This window comes from Canis lupus, chromosome 11 (assembly GCF_011100685.1).
Source record: "Canis lupus familiaris isolate Mischka breed German Shepherd chromosome 11, alternate assembly UU_Cfam_GSD_1.0, whole genome shotgun sequence".
NCBI lineage: Eukaryota > Metazoa > Chordata > Mammalia > Carnivora > Canidae > Canis > Canis lupus.
Window position 1 is genome coordinate 55731446 of NC_049232.1, and position 17253 is coordinate 55748698.

At 54.9% G+C, this 17253-nt stretch overlaps 1 protein-coding gene across 1 annotated transcript in view; it reads right to left on the reverse strand.

The window, feature by feature from the left end:
- Positions 1-8212: 8212 nt before the first annotated feature.
- The window catches only part of TBC1D2 (TBC1 domain family member 2), a 50834-nt gene continuing 41793 nt past the window's right edge, over positions 8213-17253 (reverse strand). Inside the window, 5 exon segments of the mRNA XM_038552915.1 lie at positions 8213-8761; positions 9442-9563; positions 10367-10552; positions 12597-12717; positions 16342-16818. Of these exon segments, the coding sequence (XP_038408843.1) occupies positions 8554-8761; positions 9442-9563; positions 10367-10552; positions 12597-12717; positions 16342-16818 (1114 nt within the window). The 3' untranslated portion in view covers positions 8213-8553.

Consider the following 17253-nt stretch of genomic DNA (forward strand, 5'->3'; position numbering starts at 1 on the left):
GCTGTGTTTTATTTGTTTCCTCTGCATTTACCACCAATGGCTTTACTTATTATCGTCTTTTTTCCCCTATTAGACTGTAAGTTCTTTAGGACAGATTTTTTTGATCTATTTTATTTACTGTCAAGACTCCTGCCTCTACACCAGAAAATACCTAGCACTACGTAGGTGCTTAATAAAAGAATAGCTGAATGACTAAATGAATGAATGCAAAGCACTTAGGATAGTGTCAGGCAGGCGGGATGTACTCAATAATAATAATAATAATAATAATAATATTATTATTATTATTATTTATACAAAGTGAGGCTCCCATGCCCTTTCTCTCTGACTTTTCCAAGCTTATAATCACACTTCCCTAGTCTCCACTGCACCCTGCCCATCTCTCAATTATGGTAGGGAGCACAGGGCTCTTTAATTATATCTTTTTCCATTTACACTGAACTGAATGAAATTACCATTTCTTGTAAGTCAAAACAGTCAGATATTGGCCATTTCAAAGGGTTTAATATATCTCTCATGGCAACATGCAGGGTCCTAGGAGGTACCTCCAGGCCTAGGTGCCCAATAAATGTTTGCTCACGGAAGTGAAGTCACCAATTCCTGGCCCTTCGTATGAGATGTGCTTACAAAACACCTCTAATCTGGTCTGAAAGAGGCAAGGCACAGCCTTTAGACTCAAAATAACAAACAGAAGATCCTGCTGCACTATTTTCTGGTCTTCCTGAAGCATCTCTGTCCCTTGATTATCTGGCAAAGAAAAATAAAAACAAAGCCACACTACACTCTAAAACAATCCAGGTTCTGGCCATTTGGAACTAACAAAAGTCTAAGGCTGAATGAAGTCCCTTCCCAGGGGAAAAAGGCTAGCTGCCTGCCTCTAAGAAGATTCATTTAGTGATGGGGGAGGAAGGCTAGAACATTCTTTGGTTGTCACCGTGGTCACTGTTCCAATGCAGGCTTTGGTTACAGAGATCTGTTAGGCCCCCAAGGTGGGTTGTTGGAGCTGAAAGAAATTCAGCAAGCACTGAATCTACCCTGATTCACAGATGGGAAAAGTGAGACCAGAAAGGGGAAGGGACTGACCCGAGGTCACACAGAGGAGAACGTGAAGAGCTCATCCTGGAATCTGGGCCTGCTGACGCTAGTCTAGTGGGCTTTCCTCCGGACCACACTGCTTTTATGTTGGCCAGATTCCAGCAATGTAAGCCTTAATGCTACTATTTTTTAAGCTGTACTTTTCAAATGATGTTTATGAAACCTCAGATAAAGCTCCAAAAGCTTCACTGTGACACTTGTTAGAAGGGCACCTGGGTGGCTCAGCGGTTGAGCATCTGCCTTCGGCTCAGAGCATGATCCCAGGGTCCTGGGATCGATTCCTGCACATCAGGCTCCCCACAGGGAGCCTGCTTCTCCCTCTGCCTGTGTCTCTGCCTCTCTCTCCCTGTGTCTCTCATGAATAAATAAATAAAATATTAAAAAAGGAAGCTTATTATAATTAACAGCATTACATTAATCTCTCTCTACAATTACTTCCTTAGGGTAAGGTCGTCAAAGTAGAAGTCTAGCAGCAAAGGGCAGTTTAAATCATTTTCATGAACTTTTGTAACAGGCTGCCAGATTGCCCTGCAGAATTAAATGCTGCTGGAGAATTGCCCACAGCCTTGCCAGCAGAAAGGTTTATCCTTTTGTATTTATTTTCCCTCATTTTATAGGAATACATACAGACTGCTTTCACCAACTATATGGTATATATTTTCCAACAAACAAATCCATACTCTGGTCTTGGAATCAGGATCCTGGGTTTGGTGGCTGGTTTGCTGTCTCAGCTTTGACAAATCATGTTCCCTCTGGGGCTGGGGGATGCCTATCTAGACAATGATGGGGTTGGAGAGATGACTCCTTCAGATCCCCTTCAGCTTGGGCATTCCCTAATTCCATAGTACATTTTCAAATTATTAGCATAAGATGACTTTGTAATAGCCAGAATCTGTCATGCCCCTAAATCAGGCCAAAATGGGTGCCTCCTTGCACTAGGTGAGCAGGAAAACAGAACCCAGATTATACAGATGTAGAGATGACAAGAGACTTAGGTAACACTTATGCTTGTGTGTTGGGGTTACGTTCAAGTGACAGCACATATACTTAGTCTGCTTTTACGATGGGGTAATAATACTCATTTGCGGTCTAGCTGCAGGCTGGGTGAGGTTCCACCATAGCCAGAGGGCATGGTCATGGCTACTCTCAATCAGAACAAGAATCCCAGACTTGCAGTCAAAGGCAGTTCACCCCTAGCAAGTGCTCATCCAGCCTCTGCTCACATACCTCCGATGACACTGAGAGCTCACCACCTGCCCCGGCAGTCCCTCTCTACTTTTGGCAGTAAGAACGCTCTTGGGTGGGAGCAGGTCATAAAGCGGACAAGAGGGACCCAAAGGCTCAGACTTGATTCTCAGAAACTACTCCCTCAATCAGGGTAGGCAACAGGAGAGGATGGGGAAGGACCTGGAACGGGTTCCTCCTTTCACTCCAGACCTCTAAGGCAGCTGCTAACCCACAGGTGCTCCGGAAGTGCAGGAAGGGCAGGGGACACATTCCAGTCCTGATGCAGGCGGTTCGGAACAAACCCCAGGCTCACCACTACTTGCTCTGGGGCAGATACCTCAGCTCCTGCCCCTTCCCTTTGCTCCCTTGGGCCCTGGCAGGAGACAGAGTGCCAGGCTTGGGGCAGTTCAGCTTGGAAGTGAGCAGATTTAAGGGACCAGATGAGTGCTCCAGGGTGGAGGAAGAGGAGTAAGATGTTGTCTGCGTGCCCAGGGCAGGACCAGCAGCTTCCAGCTGTTTACAGTTAGTGCCATCCCCATCCTAAGGGGTGTGTGATGGGGGCAGCAAAACCTTCCAGTGAGCGACCGGGCCAGATGCCAGAGGTCTTTTTTTTTTTTTTTTTTTTTTTAAATACTGAAAGCCTAGAGCCACAGTCCCTCAGACACTTGCTCTGTCCCAGATCCAATCCCACTCAGACACAGCTCTCTTGGCACTGTTGCCCCTCTGAGGTCCACGCACCAAAACCTGATCCAGCCCCATCATAGCTGGGGGAGCAGGGAAGGGGAAGAGGAGGTTGCAAACCATTCTCTAAATCCTGGAGGGTTCACGGGTCTGGTCGAGACAGGCCTGCAGCCGATGGTCCCCTCACTCCCAACTCAGGGCTCTCCCAGCAAGGCCGGCTTGGTGGCGGGCTCTGACGGCCGCACCCTGCGTGCCCGGCGGCTCGGTGGGGACCTCGGGCTGTCGCCCCCTCCTGTTTCCTGTACCTGGAAGCTGCGGCCCCGCAGGTCACCGAGGGGGGGGAGTCGGGCCGCCGTGGGGGGGGGCTGTCGGGACCGGCTTGCCACACCCAGCGCGAGCGGCCCTCCCTGCGGGCAGGAGCGGCGGGCGGTGCCGACCGTGCCGGTCCAGCCCGGAGCCGTCGGGAGCCTCCTCGGCGCGGCCTCTCCCAACAGCGCGGGGCGGAAGGGGCCACCACTGCGCCCGCTATGCCAATGGGGAAACTGAGGCCTGGAGAGGAGCGGCGCCTTGTCGGGTCACGCCGAGGTGCTGGAAGCCTGTCCCCCGCGCCCCGCCGGGCCCCCCGCGCCCCGCCGAGCCCAGCATCCCTCCCTGGGCGCTGCAGCCCGAGGCGCAGCGCGCCCGCACCGTGCGCACCGGGAGGGCACGGCTGGCGGCGCGGGGCCGCCCTACCTTGGTGACGGCCGCGCAGGTGGCGGTGGTGGCGGCCGCTCCGGCTCCGGCTCCGGCTCAGCGCTCCTCGCCGCCCGCCGAGTGCCCGCGCGCGGCGCCGCCGCCTCCTGCCCCCGCAGCCGGGAGGGCGGGGCCGATGGGCGGGGCCGGGCACGAGCCCCGCCGCGCGCCCCGGGCCCCCTCCTTCCCCCTCTCGGCCCGCGCTCCTGGCCCCCGGGACCGGCCTCGGGGCGCGCGCACGCGCACTCGCCGCAGTGATGGGGCGGGCTGCCCGGCGGCCGCGCGGAGGCTGGGGGTGGGGGCGTCCCCTCGCTGCGCGCCGCGGGGCGGGGGTCTTGACCTCCCGAGCTCCGCTGCCCCCTGGGTGGGGTGGAACCGGAACCGTAGCCGTGCGTGCGTGCGAGACCGGCCTGGGACCTGCACGAGACGCTGGGTGCCCGGCCCGGCCAAGTGCGCGCGCAGAGCCCGCCACGGGGGCGGCGCCTGGTGACCCGCGGCTGCTGGAGGAATCCTTGCGGCTCCCCCGTCGGCGGCGGGAGCGCCCCGTTCTCTCGGCGGCCGGCAGGGGGCGCTGCCGCCGGCCTCGCCTGCTCCGGGGCCCGAGCGCGCGGCGCGGACGGAGGGGGTGGGAGGCTGCTCCTTTTCGCACAGCTCCTGCCGCCGCACGCTTCAGTGCATCACCTCCCTTTGCACGAGCCCACGAGGTTACACTATTGCTATTTTACGAATAAAGTAGCCGAGGCGCCGACGGGCTAAGCGGCGTTTAAGACCACACAGCTGGGCTCCCAGGCCCAAGCCGAGAGCCGTGCGCCACCCCCCGCCCCCGCCCGTCAGGAGCAGGGCTTTTGTCTCGTCCGGTGGGGTCCCTGGAGCCCCCGGGGCCGGTGCCAGTCCGGTGCGGTGAACAACAGCGTACTACGTATTTACATGTAGTACTTCACGTAATCCTCGTGACCCTTTCGTTCAGCCGCTACTATTACCCCCCTTTACAGCTAAGAATGTCGAGGCTTAGAGCGGACTATCTCCTGGGAAAGAGGAGCCCGCCGCAGCCTGCGACTCCTTCGCTGGTCCCCGCCCCCCAGCCCCTCCCCGCGGAGGCCCCGCCCCAGGCACTGGGACCTCCGGGGGCCATGGGCTTATGGACCGCTGGGAGGTCCCTGGGGGGCTCTGCTGGGAGGTCCCTGGGGGGCTCTGCAGTACGCGCAACCCAGGACCCTTTCTGGGGCTGCTGCCTGTGTGCATGTAGGTACACCTGTGTGCGGGGACAGGGTGGGGGTGGGGGACCCTGTTCTGCTCCTTTCTCCCTAACCCTGGGCCTTTCGAGGAAGGCTACCCTCCCCCAAACATGTTATGAATTGCACACATGGGAAACTGAGGCCGGAGCAGGGATGACCTGCCCCAGGGGCCCCTAGTTAGAAAACCATATAGTAGGTTTGGCCTGAGTTGGGCCCACCTGCCAGCATCTTCTATCGGGTCTTATGGTTGATTGGGACAGGCCAGGAAACCACCGCCCCCTTCCCTTCCTACGTGTCAACACGGCCAGCCTCGTTTAATGGGCTACGTGTGGGCAAATATGCCTTTGCAGGACCAGAGCATGTGAGGAAGGTGAGGAAGGGTGGCAAATTCTTCATCTAGCTGCCCAGAATGGAGCTGTCTGGGCAATATGGCCTGTGCCCTGGGACACTGAACTCAAGAGCGAGGAACGGCAGTGCCTGAGAGGTGAGGTCCTGAGTGTGGGGGGAGCGGGAGTGGGGGTCTCCAAAGTAGCAGTAGTAGTAGTCTCTTTATTCTTGAGGAAGTTGCCCCAGGGAGCCCCCTCCCCTATCCAGTGCAGCATGGATGGCAGCTTGTGGGGGCTGAGTGGGACCGAGATGCTCTGAGAGATCCCATCCCCTGGGGTAGGAAGGGGGGCCTGTGAGGGATTGGATCCTCTGGCCCTAGAAGACAGCATCCCCTGGGGAAGGGGGCAACAGCTGTACTGCAGAGCCAGGAATACGACACCAGGGGTGGGCCCCAAACAAATGCCTTTCTGCCATTCTGGAAGAAGGGGGAGGGAGGGCAGGCAGCAACAGCCACAGACCTTTCCTGAGGTATGACACCCGCCTCCCCCCCCCCCCCTCCCCGCGCCAGTCCCTGGTACAGCCTGTCAGGTGGATGCATCTTCCATTTTCCTTTGCCTGGAACTATCCCAGGGGCCCTATACCACTTGGAGAGCTATAGGCTGGGCCTCTCTTTCCCCTGGATCCTTTGGTGTTTTAGGCCCCAGAGAAGTGGAGGTGAGCTGGAAAGACGCCTCCCTGGTCTTACAGTTAGCACCTCAAAGCTTGAGCATGGCTTAGCCACTTAGCAGCTGTGGGACTTTGGGCCAGTTCCTTAACCTCTCCAAGGCTTCACCTTCTTGTTTCCAAACTGAGCGTGGCCTGGAGTGAGCAGTGCTCTGGACAGTCAGCTCTCATTCCTGGCTCCAGCTCCAGCTCCAGCATCTCATTTCAGGACTGGAGGAAGCTGGATCAGAGTCAGTCCTGGGGTCTCCACCCCTCCTGCTGTATCAGCATGCCCAGGCCCCACAACAGGCTGTGCGGGGCACACAGCACCAATATTCCTTAAAAGCTGCTTAGGTTGGGGCACCTGGGTGGCTCAGTGGCTGAGCCTCTGCCTTTGGCTCAGGCTCTTGGGATCCCCGCAGGGAGCCTGCTTCTCCCTCGGCCTATGTCTCTGCCTCTCTCTGTGTCTCTCATGAATAAATAAATAAATAAGATCTTAAAAAAAAAAAAAAAAAAGCTGCTTAGATGATTCTATGGTGCAGCCAGGTGGAAGCCAGGGGTTACCCTGCCCGGTCCATGACCAAGCACCACCCCCTCCCCTGGTCCAAGAGGGGCAAAGTGTAGGCACCCAGCTGGGGGGGGTTGGGGAGGGGAGATGAGGAAGGGAGAAGAGGGAGAGAGAGAGGGTGAGGAGAGTGGGCCTAAGGAGAAGGGGGAGGGGGAGGGGAGGAAGGAGGCCTGAGGGGGAGAGGAAGCAGGGCAGATAGGAAGGGAAGAAGGGAGAGGGGAGTGCCGCTTATCTGACAGCCCCAGTCGGATCTGGGATTGTTTATTTTTTGCTGAGGAGGGACTCTGAATTTCAAGGCTGGAGCTGAAGGACCAGCTGGGCCTGGCCTTCCTGGAGCCTCGGGCCTCTTCAGAGCCCTCTGGGTGACATTTCTCCATAAAGAGGCCACTCCCTGCTGGAGGTGGCACTTTACTCTGTGCCAGCCACCAGCGTCCTCTCCTCTAGCCCTCCTGGGAGCACTAGGAGGCTGGATGGACCCCTTGCTTGTCAATGATGCCCTTAGAGGTATAGCACCCAGCCCGCTGGGGGTGCAGCTAGGACCCTATAGGCCACCACCACGCCTCTCAGATCTCAGCAGATGTAAAAGTTTAGCAAAAATGAGGAAGGTTGTCAAGACCCTACATGGGGTGCTGGTGGGAGAAAGCCCTGGGGCTGGCCCATAGCCCATTATGTAGGAGGAAAATACTCTGAACAGCAATTCCCCAGAGCTGTGTAGGGGGCACGGTGTCGGGGAACTGGGTGCCTGGAGTGCCAACTCCTCAAGGGTCACACTTGGGGGCAAGCATGCGGGTCCCTGGTCCCCAGGGACAGGTGTGCCTCCTTCCCAGCCCTGGACAGGATCCTCAGATCAGAGTTGGAAGTTTCCATGCCAGAACCCTCCGCCCCCCCCCGGTCCTTCCTGCCTAAAGTCTACCCAGTGCGAGCCTGTACCAGCACAGTCAAGGGTTTGCTTAGACACTAGCGGCCAAAATCACTGATGTGGCCTTGACCCCCTGCCTTGAGGGGATCAGGGGAGGCCTCTGACCACTGAGGAAGGGCCCCAAAGAGCCCAGCAGAACTGAAACAGAGTTCCTGCACACGGTGGGTGCCGGAAGAGCCAGCCCTGACTTGGCAACAGGCTGTAGCTTTGTCCCTCTCACCACCTTTTCCGCAGCCTCCAGCCACTCGTTTTTTCAGAGAAGAGGTGACTCTTCGTGCCTGGGGCTGTGAAGCTGGCAGAAGGAGACCAGACAGTAGGGCCGCCTGACCCAGCACTCTCTGCCTTGAGCCCCACACCACGTTCCTCTTGGTGTGGACAGGGGTTCTCCCTCAGAACCTCCCCCCCACCCCCTGAACGCACTGTGAATGGAAAGGAGGGCATAGGTGCCAGGCTCAGGAACCAGGCCTCAGTGCACAGGGAGCTAGGCTGGGGACACAGGCAGAGCCGGCACTGGAGAGGTGCTGGGGCCCGGGGAGACACAGCCTACCTGCATGGGGCCCTCGCTCCTCAGGGAAGCGGGGGGTGGGGGGCGGCCTGCAGAGACACCCACAGAAACAGAACGCAGGGATGTCCCAGGGTTGCCCTCATGATGCAACACCCTGGAGCCCCGGGCCCACTCGGGAGCAGCTGGTTACTGGGACTCATTCAAGTTCCAAAGCTTGCCAACTCTTTCCAATATTTCCATTGTTTTATACAGATAAAACTTAAAGAATGTTCAGGTTACCCTCTGAGACAGCATATTCTTGCTCGTCTGTGCTAAAGTGCTCTGTGGAAGAAGTGAGAAAGGGGTAGCATCCCTGGGTATGTGCTCACGAGGGGATGACCCAATCAATGGCTCCATGGCAGACAGTGTCGTAACGGGAGACTGAGGCCCAGAGAGGGGAAGGGGCTTGCCCCACGTCATGTGGTGATGGGGCTCATGGGCGGGACCACCACCCCACGGCCATCCTCCTGGGGGCCTGACGGCCAAAGGGGAAAAAGGGCTTCAGGGAGGGCAGGTGGCCAAGTCAGGGTCCCCCCTCCCCCTCGTCCTCACTGGTGCAACCCTCTGGCACCGCTGGGTCTCGGGAGTTCCTAGTCTCCAAGTACTCAGCCTTCAGTCGCTCCAGCTCGTGCAGCTCAGCCTCCAGCCGCTCCCGATGCGCCGTCCGCAGCTGCCGCAGCTGCTTCATAGGGAAAGGGTTCATGTCGTTGAAGGCGATGTTCATCAGCTTCCTGGGGGGAGAGCACAGTTAGTCCAAAGCCAGTGCCCTATCGGGTCTGCATTTGCTGGGCCTTCCCAGGCACCCCGGCATTTGTTCTGTCCCTGTGGCTGAGGCCCTAGCCCCTGCCCACAGGCAGCTCACCTTCCCGGAAGGAAACCGTGAATAAGAAGACAACTTCCACCCAAAGTGATGTGTACTGAGGCAGGAAGAAGCTTAGGGCTATGGGAACTCTAACACGTAAGGAAAGGTTTATTAGGGAAGGCTGCTTGGAGGAGGTGACATGCGAGTTAGGTGTTGAAGGATGAGTAGTAGTTGGCCAGGCAAAGATGGCAGTGGTGAAGGTGACGGGGGCATTTTAAGTAGAAGAAACTGCAAGGCCAGAAGTCCAGACGTTGGTGTCCTAGGAACTCAAATAATTGTTTGGTAGGATGATAGGGTGTGGGTGTTAAGGGCAGGAAAAGGTGGGTAAGAAATGAAATTGAGCAGAGGCCTTGAATGCCACGTGAAAGGGCAAACAAACCACTGGGGCAGTGGAATGTCCCTAAAGGTTTCTAAGCCCTAGTGGGGGATCGACACCACTAACAAATCTCCACTCAGCAAATACCCGCCTACCCTCTTCTACGTCCTGGGGGCATGTGTGGGTGGTGGGGGTGCCGGACAGGCAGGACTGGGGGCAGAATGGGTTCTCACTGGCTGTTGCAAATGGTCTTGGTGAAGAAGCGCAGGTACTGGTAGATCTCCAGGCCATCCTGCAGTCTCAGGATCTCCTCCTCGTTGTACTTGAAAATGGCCAGGGCATAGCGGAATACCACCTGGGGGGCAAGTGGGGGCTCAGGTGGGGCATGGGGGGTGGCCAGGGCAGGTAATCCCCAGGGGGAGGAAGACCCCCCTACACCCAGACAGTGTGGGACCCCCCCCAGACAGGCTGCAGAGGTTGAAAGCTCGTGTGTGGGGAGCCCGGGAGGCAGGGGCAGATGGGGGAACCCCAGAGGGAGGAGGGAGCACAGCGTGGAATCCGGGCATGGGGACCAAGTGCTTGGCTCTATCCTTACTTGTCCCGGGGCCCTGGGTGAGGTGCTACTCTCTTGGACCTAATGGGGGTAATACTGTCTTCACATGGGGTATTAGCAGGAATCAGAGTGACAGATCTGAAGGTGCTCTGTAAACTGCAGTGTGGTACGTTCTCAACCACTATGGGGAAGAAGGGAGGCCTGCCCGGGGTCTCCTAGAAAGGCAAGAGGTAGAGCTGGGACCACGCCCATGTGCCAGCCTCCCAATATGGGGCTCAGTCCAAACAGGAGGAAGAGAAAGAGGGGCTCAGGTGACTGGATGGGCAGTGGAGGGAATAGGGACGGGCCTCCTGGATCCCAGCTGTGGCTCTTCCCTAGGAAAAGGAAATCCCCCCCAACTTTAAGACACATCTTCGGAGGCAGAACTACCCCTCCTCCTTGTGTGTGCAAAGCACTTTAGTTTATAAAGCCATGCTCCCACGAGATGTCCTCAACAGCCTGACCAGGGGAGCACTATCTTCCCATTCTCCGGGGGCAGGATCGAGACCCAGAGGGCTGAAAGGCCTTGCCCAGGACTGTCCTGCTCACCCCTGGCAGTGCCCTACCTTGGTGCCCTCATACAGGAAGGCATCCCAGACCCGGAGAAGGATGTTGCTGATGAGACTGTCTGCAAAGACCACGAGGAACCAGTTGAAGGTGATGAAGGAGAGATCCACGCGGTGCTGGCCCAGGTGAGCCATCAGCCTGGGCAGCTTCTCTAAGAGGAGGTCCTGGAGCACCCGCTGGTCCACCTGGGAGCCAGGGAGAGAGGGCCTGTCAGCTGCCAACCTAGGGAAGGGGCTGCCTGGCTCCCTGCCTGCCCTTCCGACCCAGCCAGTCCACACACAGTCCTGGAGTCCCCCTACTCCCTCACCCCAGGAGCACAGAGTGCCTGGAGGATCCCCTCAACCCCTGCCTCGTGGCCACCACCCTGCTGTTCCCAGCACAGGCTGGCAGTCTTCTGGGCTGGAGGACTGGGCTATGATGTAGAGGTCTCTGTGGGCTAAGTTCTTAGCCACTCGTGTTCTGGCCCATTTGCCCTCCTGAACCCAAAGCCAAGCAGCAGTTCAGACCTGTACTGCTGACACCACGGCCACATATCTACAACCATTTTGCGCCTGACATACAAGATGTTCAGTGCATCCAGCTCAAGACCGAGGGTAATTTACTGAGCTTAAGATGCCACTGAACCTGCTGAAGGATTCACAGATTTGCTGACGTGATGTCTGGGATTTATTTCAAGATCACCAAAGCAAGAGGAGTGGGCGGGAGTAGATAGGGAACAGCAGTTGCGTGTCTGTGTTGATAATTATTCAAACCAGGTGATAGATACATAGAGGTTCATATACTATTTTCTCTATTTTTTGTACATTTAAATTCTTCTACATTAAAAAAATGAGAAACAAACCTTCCAACAACCCTACCACAGCACCCTGGTTATACAACACACCTCAGTTTCCAAGATGTTGAAGCATGACAATAAAATATGGAACATTTCCCAGCCCGCCCTGCAGCGAGGGGTGCCATGTGAGACAGTCCTGACCAACAAGGTGTGAGCAACTGCTGGGCGGGGAAGCGGAGCCAGCCCCTGCCTTCCAACCCTCTGCTTCTCCCAGCCTGGACCACGGCCACAGTGCTGGAGGTGGTACTGCTGTCTTGTGACCATGAACAGGGTGCTGAAAGCAATACGTGAGGGATGGCCCAGCAGAGAGCCTGAAGGGGGCATCAGCTTTCTCATTATCTGGGGGAAATATCCGCCCCTTAAGCCACTGTGAGGTTGGGTTTCTTTTTCTGATTCATGACCTGACGAATCCTCAGTCTCAGTCTCTGGCCCTGACCTCCCTCCTTCACAGCGGACACCTGTGTGTCTGCTGACCACCACCACCACCACCCCTGTGGTTGTCCTGCAGGAGGAATGAGTGTTGGGTGATCCTAATAGGAAAGGAAAGGAATGGGGAGAGGGGCAGGAAATGGCTTGGTAGGTTTGGGGTGGAAAGCGGGAAGGTCCGCCACCCACCCACCCATCCACCCACTGGCCTCTCCGCATAAAGCAGACAGCTCAGATGCAGCGGGAGCCGGATGAGGAGTGAAGTGAGAGAGGAGATGGGAGGTCGAAAATGGTTTCACATTTACACCTGTCAACAAGCCCAAGAAGTAGTACTTCCATCCCAAAGCAGACAAACCAGGTGTTCAGAGAGGGGATGTTGCAAGGCCATGCAGTTGGCTCGGGGAGGGTGGGCTCTGGCCCTAGCTGCCCCTGACTCCAGCGCTCGTCTGGGCTGAGTCAGAGGGCGGTGAGGCTGTAAGGATGGAGACAGCTGCGCTTCTCGGGAGGCCGTGACCACTGTGTGTGAACACTTGTCCACACGAGTCCTACTGACTCCTACTTCTACCCACTTGACCTCTATTTTGAAATTCTTTACTGGCAAAAAGCAAGAGATTCTAGATTTTCTTCTTCCCTCACCAAGAAATCATTTCTGAAAAACATAAAACTAAACAACAAACAAAAAAACCCCCAACCATTTCTCGTGACATTGTGTCACTACTGGAATAACAACAATCTACCCTGTGGGCAGGGCCCCAACAGCTGTAGAGGCCATCTGCTCACTTGAACTTCCCAGGAGTCCCAGGGAGGGGTTACTGGCCCCGTGTACAGAGGGAGAAATGGAGGCCTGAGAGCTTCCTGATTCTTCTGAGATTCACTAGCTTGAAGCTAGATTCACTAGCTTGAAGGTACCACTCAAGGGGCACCAACCTACATGGCCTCTCTGTCCCATCGGTCCCTGCCCTGCTCACCTGGGATGACGTCAGCGTCTTGCTGTAGTAATCAGCCGGCATGATGGTCTCCACAATGGCCACCAGACACCAGAAGGCACTCTCCTCCTCCTCCAGGACCAGCAGAGCAATGGCTGCCAGTCTGGAATGGGAGGAAAAGAGCACTGGGGTGATGTGTAGAAGTTACAGCCAAGCAGAGAGGTAGATCCCTGGCTCCCAACCCTACTCTTTAACTAGGCTAGTGTTCTGGAACCTGGGGTGAGATGAACATGCTTTTGGGGAGGACTGCATGGGGGATTTCCAGAGCAATGAGGAGATCTGAGTCTCTGGAGCCCTGTTGCCTAGGTGTGAATTCTGGACCTGCTGCTTCCTGGCTGGATGATCGTGGGCAAGTTCCTAAACCTATCTGAGCCTCAACCTCCTCATAATAATCACAAGACTATTATGAGGATGAATGAAGTTAACATGAGATAAATGCCCAGCACACTACCTGACACGTAGTGAGTGCTTTATGAATGTTAGCTATTCTTATCTTAATATCCACAGGCTTTGAGACCTTGGCAAGTGTGCTAACCTCTCTGAGCCTTACTTTCATCGTCTGTAAAGTTGATTTAACAATCTCCACCTCCCAGGGCTGTGAGACATTTTGAGTGGGAAGTCAGACCTACATACAGTGCCTTGCTAACTATCTGGCATATAGCAGGTGCTCACTACACAGAATTCCTTCTCTCCTTTGCTTCCCTGTCCCCTAAAGTTATCACAGGGCTCCAATGAGATCATGGTAAGAAAGGAAGAAAACCCCACAGTGCTGAGCAGGGCTGTCAGCCTGGAAGAAGTACTGTTTTCTCTACTTATCCCATTTTTCCTGGTAGGTCTCACCCAGGGTCAATCCAGGAATACATCTGCCAAAATGCGGGGGTCTCTCAAGATGCTAGGTGAACACAAGGTCCCAAATTCAAAAATGTTTGGGAAATGCTGCATACTCTAGCCCCCTTTTAGAGTCTTATGATGTACAACATGTAAAAGCCTCTGAGAATTCTGCAGTGACAAGACCCCATGTGACTCTAACCCAAGGCCATCCATCCAGTGGGGCTGTGGAACCTCTTTTGTACAGTGCACCCACTGAACACCCTTAGGAAGATGCCGCCTTAGAGCACTGTGGAGCCTCATGCTCTTGATGGGCTTAAAGAACACCTTTCATTTTCCAGCTATTTATCCCTTTCTGGACTCTCACTAGACTGGATTCATGATCTCCAACCTTCTCTGAGGTTCATACTTTTTAAAGAAACAGGGTCAATTCTCAAAAGAAAAAGGAAACTCCTTTTCTCTACCCAGTAGATTCAGAAGAAATTTCTTTCCACTCTGGCTAAAATACCTGTACAAACCCTCCTGAGTCTGAGCTGAGTGGACAAAAGGAAGAGTCACAGATCTCTTGGGACATAGGAAGCTACCCTCTCAAAGCTGGGGAAGGAGGCCTTCTGAGGTCATTTAGTTCAGGGACAGCAATGTATGAAACTGGCCACCACTCTTTTTGGTCTATGCCCAGGGTAGACATAACTGAGTGATCATTGTGCTCTTTCCCACTGACCCTGGAGGCTGCCTCAAAAACTCACAAGACAAGGCAGGTGCTTCCTACTGGTCATCCCTGGGTCTAGATAAACTTATTGCAGAGATGGGAAGACCGAGTCTTGGGAAGCAGAAGTCACTTGCTCAGGGTCACGCAGTCGGCTGGTGGCAGAGTGGAGACAGAACCCAGGGTTCCCAAAGCCCAGCCTGGTGTTCTCTCCACCCTACCCCATTCCACTGGAGTCTTGGGATGTGCTCAGTCCAGGAGGTGGCTGCTGGCACCAGCACAGATTTCTGCACACATTAAAAGGTCAGTAGTGAGAGGCTGCTCATACCAACTAGGGCCTACCAGCTGTTCAGGGCGGAAGCCAGATTCCAACTTAAGGCATTCAGGCTCAAGTGGGTCTGCAAAGGAGGCAGCGTGGTGATGTGAGAAAGAAACAGCTACTTCTAATGCACTCTACTTATATTTTACAGAGAACTGGTTTTAAAGTTTTTTCCCTAGGTTAGCACTGTATCATTACTATGACATACGTCACCCTCTAAACAGGAGAGTGTTGCACAGAAGCAGGGTCTGTCCGGAAGCTGCGCACATGGTTCTACCGGCTGCCACTAGATGGCGCCACTCAGACAAGTGAAAGGGGCCTGCAGGGTGGGGCTTAAGGGCCCCAGTGTCTGACCCTGAAGGGGCTCTTCCTATGACAAATAACTTTGGATTTCAAGCAATATGAATATCTGCCTAAGCAAATATCAGTAAAAAAAAAAAAAAAGCATTCAGAGAAAGAGTTGAAACACTCCTGGGTGTCACCCCCACTTGCTCAGTCTACATCTCCCTCCACAGCCTCACAACTGCCTTTTTCCACATAGGCAGAAGCTTCTTTCCTTCTGGAAGGTTTGTCTCAAGACCCTTCCTGCTATAGGATTTTCCCCTGCCCCCTCAGCTTAGACTGGCAGTGCTGTGGTTTGACTCTGAATTTCCAGCCACTGAACATGTATATATGCTCAATTTCACCCAATTTAGGCAGCAAATCAGTATCAAAAATATGTATCCTTAGGAATCATTCAAATTTGGGTAGGGACTCTCTGAATGTTTATTCTGTGTTAAATAAATGTCACACATCGCTTATTCTGAAAAAAAAAAAAAAGGGCAGAATGTCTTATGTAAATTTTGCTTGAGTATATGCATATTAAAATTAAATGGAGTCCAAACTTGCTTTGGGGAATATTTGAAATTATGTAACTTCTGTCTAGATAGCCGGGGCCATCCATGAGAGTCCTCTACAGTGCTGGACAGGGCAGCCCTACCAGGTCACCCCACTCCACCTCACCTCCAACCCCAAGCCCTTATGTCCTGCTGTTGCCAGAAGCAGATATGAATCCAGGCTGGGCCAATCACATTCTTTCCTTTGGGAATTTAGGCCTGAGGACATGAGGATATTGACAAGTAGGAGGATTTGGGGCAAAGGCTCCAGACTCAGGGGCTAAGGTCTCCAGTCTGACAGCCCTGAGGGGCCCTAAATGTTCAAGGAATGATGGACAGAGACTGGTCTGCTGAGAAGAGGAAGCAGAGATGTAGAGCAAGAGGGGCCAGAGATGATGTGGCCCCCTTGAGGGGCTGCGGGGCAGGACGGGGCTGCTGCACAACTCCGGGACTTGTCCCCATGGACTGGGGCATGATCGGCAGCCCTGGGGTTGTGTAGTGCCGGGGCCCTGCTGGCGAGAGGAGGTGCTTTGGTTTCTAATGACCATCTGGTCTCACCCTCTCTTTTCTTTTCCTGGCTTTTATGAACTTCCCCTGTAACATTTACAAATTCTTTTTTTTCTTGGGCTCCCTTGAATGGGTTTTGTTTTAAAGTAAATGATCCATGACCCAGACAGTTCTGCGATATGTGAGTTGAGTTGTGCACTACAAAATTCCGGGGTGGGTGGGGGGACTGTTCACAGTGCTTTCTATATGAGTGATGATGAGTGGCGCACCCTAAGTGCAGATCGAAGGAGAGCGCACAGCCTGGGGAGCCCCTCTGTCTTGAACCCGTCCTTGTCCTCGTCCTCCTCTTGAACATGTCCATGTTGTCCCCATCTATATGGCAGGAATCAACCCTCCTGGACTCACCTCTCCAGGTTCTTGGGAGGTTCCAAAGGGACCGAGGGGTGCTCTAAAGGATAAAGGTTGTGCCCTCACCAGGGCTGTGATGCTCACCTGTTCAGGCCCTGGCAGTAGCCGATGGTCGGGTTCTGCCAGGAGAAGGCCAGCAGCACCCGGCGCAGCTTGTCGGGGAAGTTGGAGGTGGGACAGGTGAAGTGCTTGTTGCTGGGGAAGGTACGGTGCAGGTCCAGCTCAATCTGGCGGGCAGCAGGGTGCTCGCGGACCTGGCCCCGGCTCAGCAGCTCCTGGTAGCGGCCGGGGCTCTGCAGATGCTGGACGCGGAGGTGGACCAGCCACCTCCAGACACGCGGCCGGTGCTCTCGGGGCACACCTGCCCGCAGCAGCTGCTTGAGCTCCACCGAGGGTGCAAGATCACTCAGGGCAGCCCAGCGCTCCCGCAGCGGCCGCTCCACAGCCTCATGAGCCAGCAGGTGGTGTGAGTGCACCTCTAGTGCCTGGATCTTGGCCAGCAGCTTCAGGTCTTCCATCTCGTAGTTGGGCACCGTTAGGAAGCCATACTCATCATACTCACTGCCAGCAAAAGCCTATGTTAGCAGCAGCTTGCAGAGCCCTTCCCTGGATAAGGGGCAAGGCGGGAGGGTGGGGAGGGGGAACCCCAGGCAAGATTCCTGCCTGGGCTTCACTGTGGGTTAGCCATGCAGCTCTGGGCAGGTCACTTCAATTCTCTGCACTTCAGTTTGCTCATCTATACAATGGGTAAAAGAATTCCTGTCCTGCCTCGCAAAGACCCATTGACATCCTTTGTTGTAAGATACTGGTGGCCTAGACAGTGCCTGGTATGTAGTAAGTGCATAGTAAGTGCACTCTATGCAAATATAAAGGACCCTCTTATTACTCCATGAAGCCTTAGGCTCAAGGAGTCTGGCACTGCCAATCCAGAATCCCACTGGCACAGTGAGTAAGCCCAGGGATGGATGGGGAACAGACAGCATCAATGACAAGTAA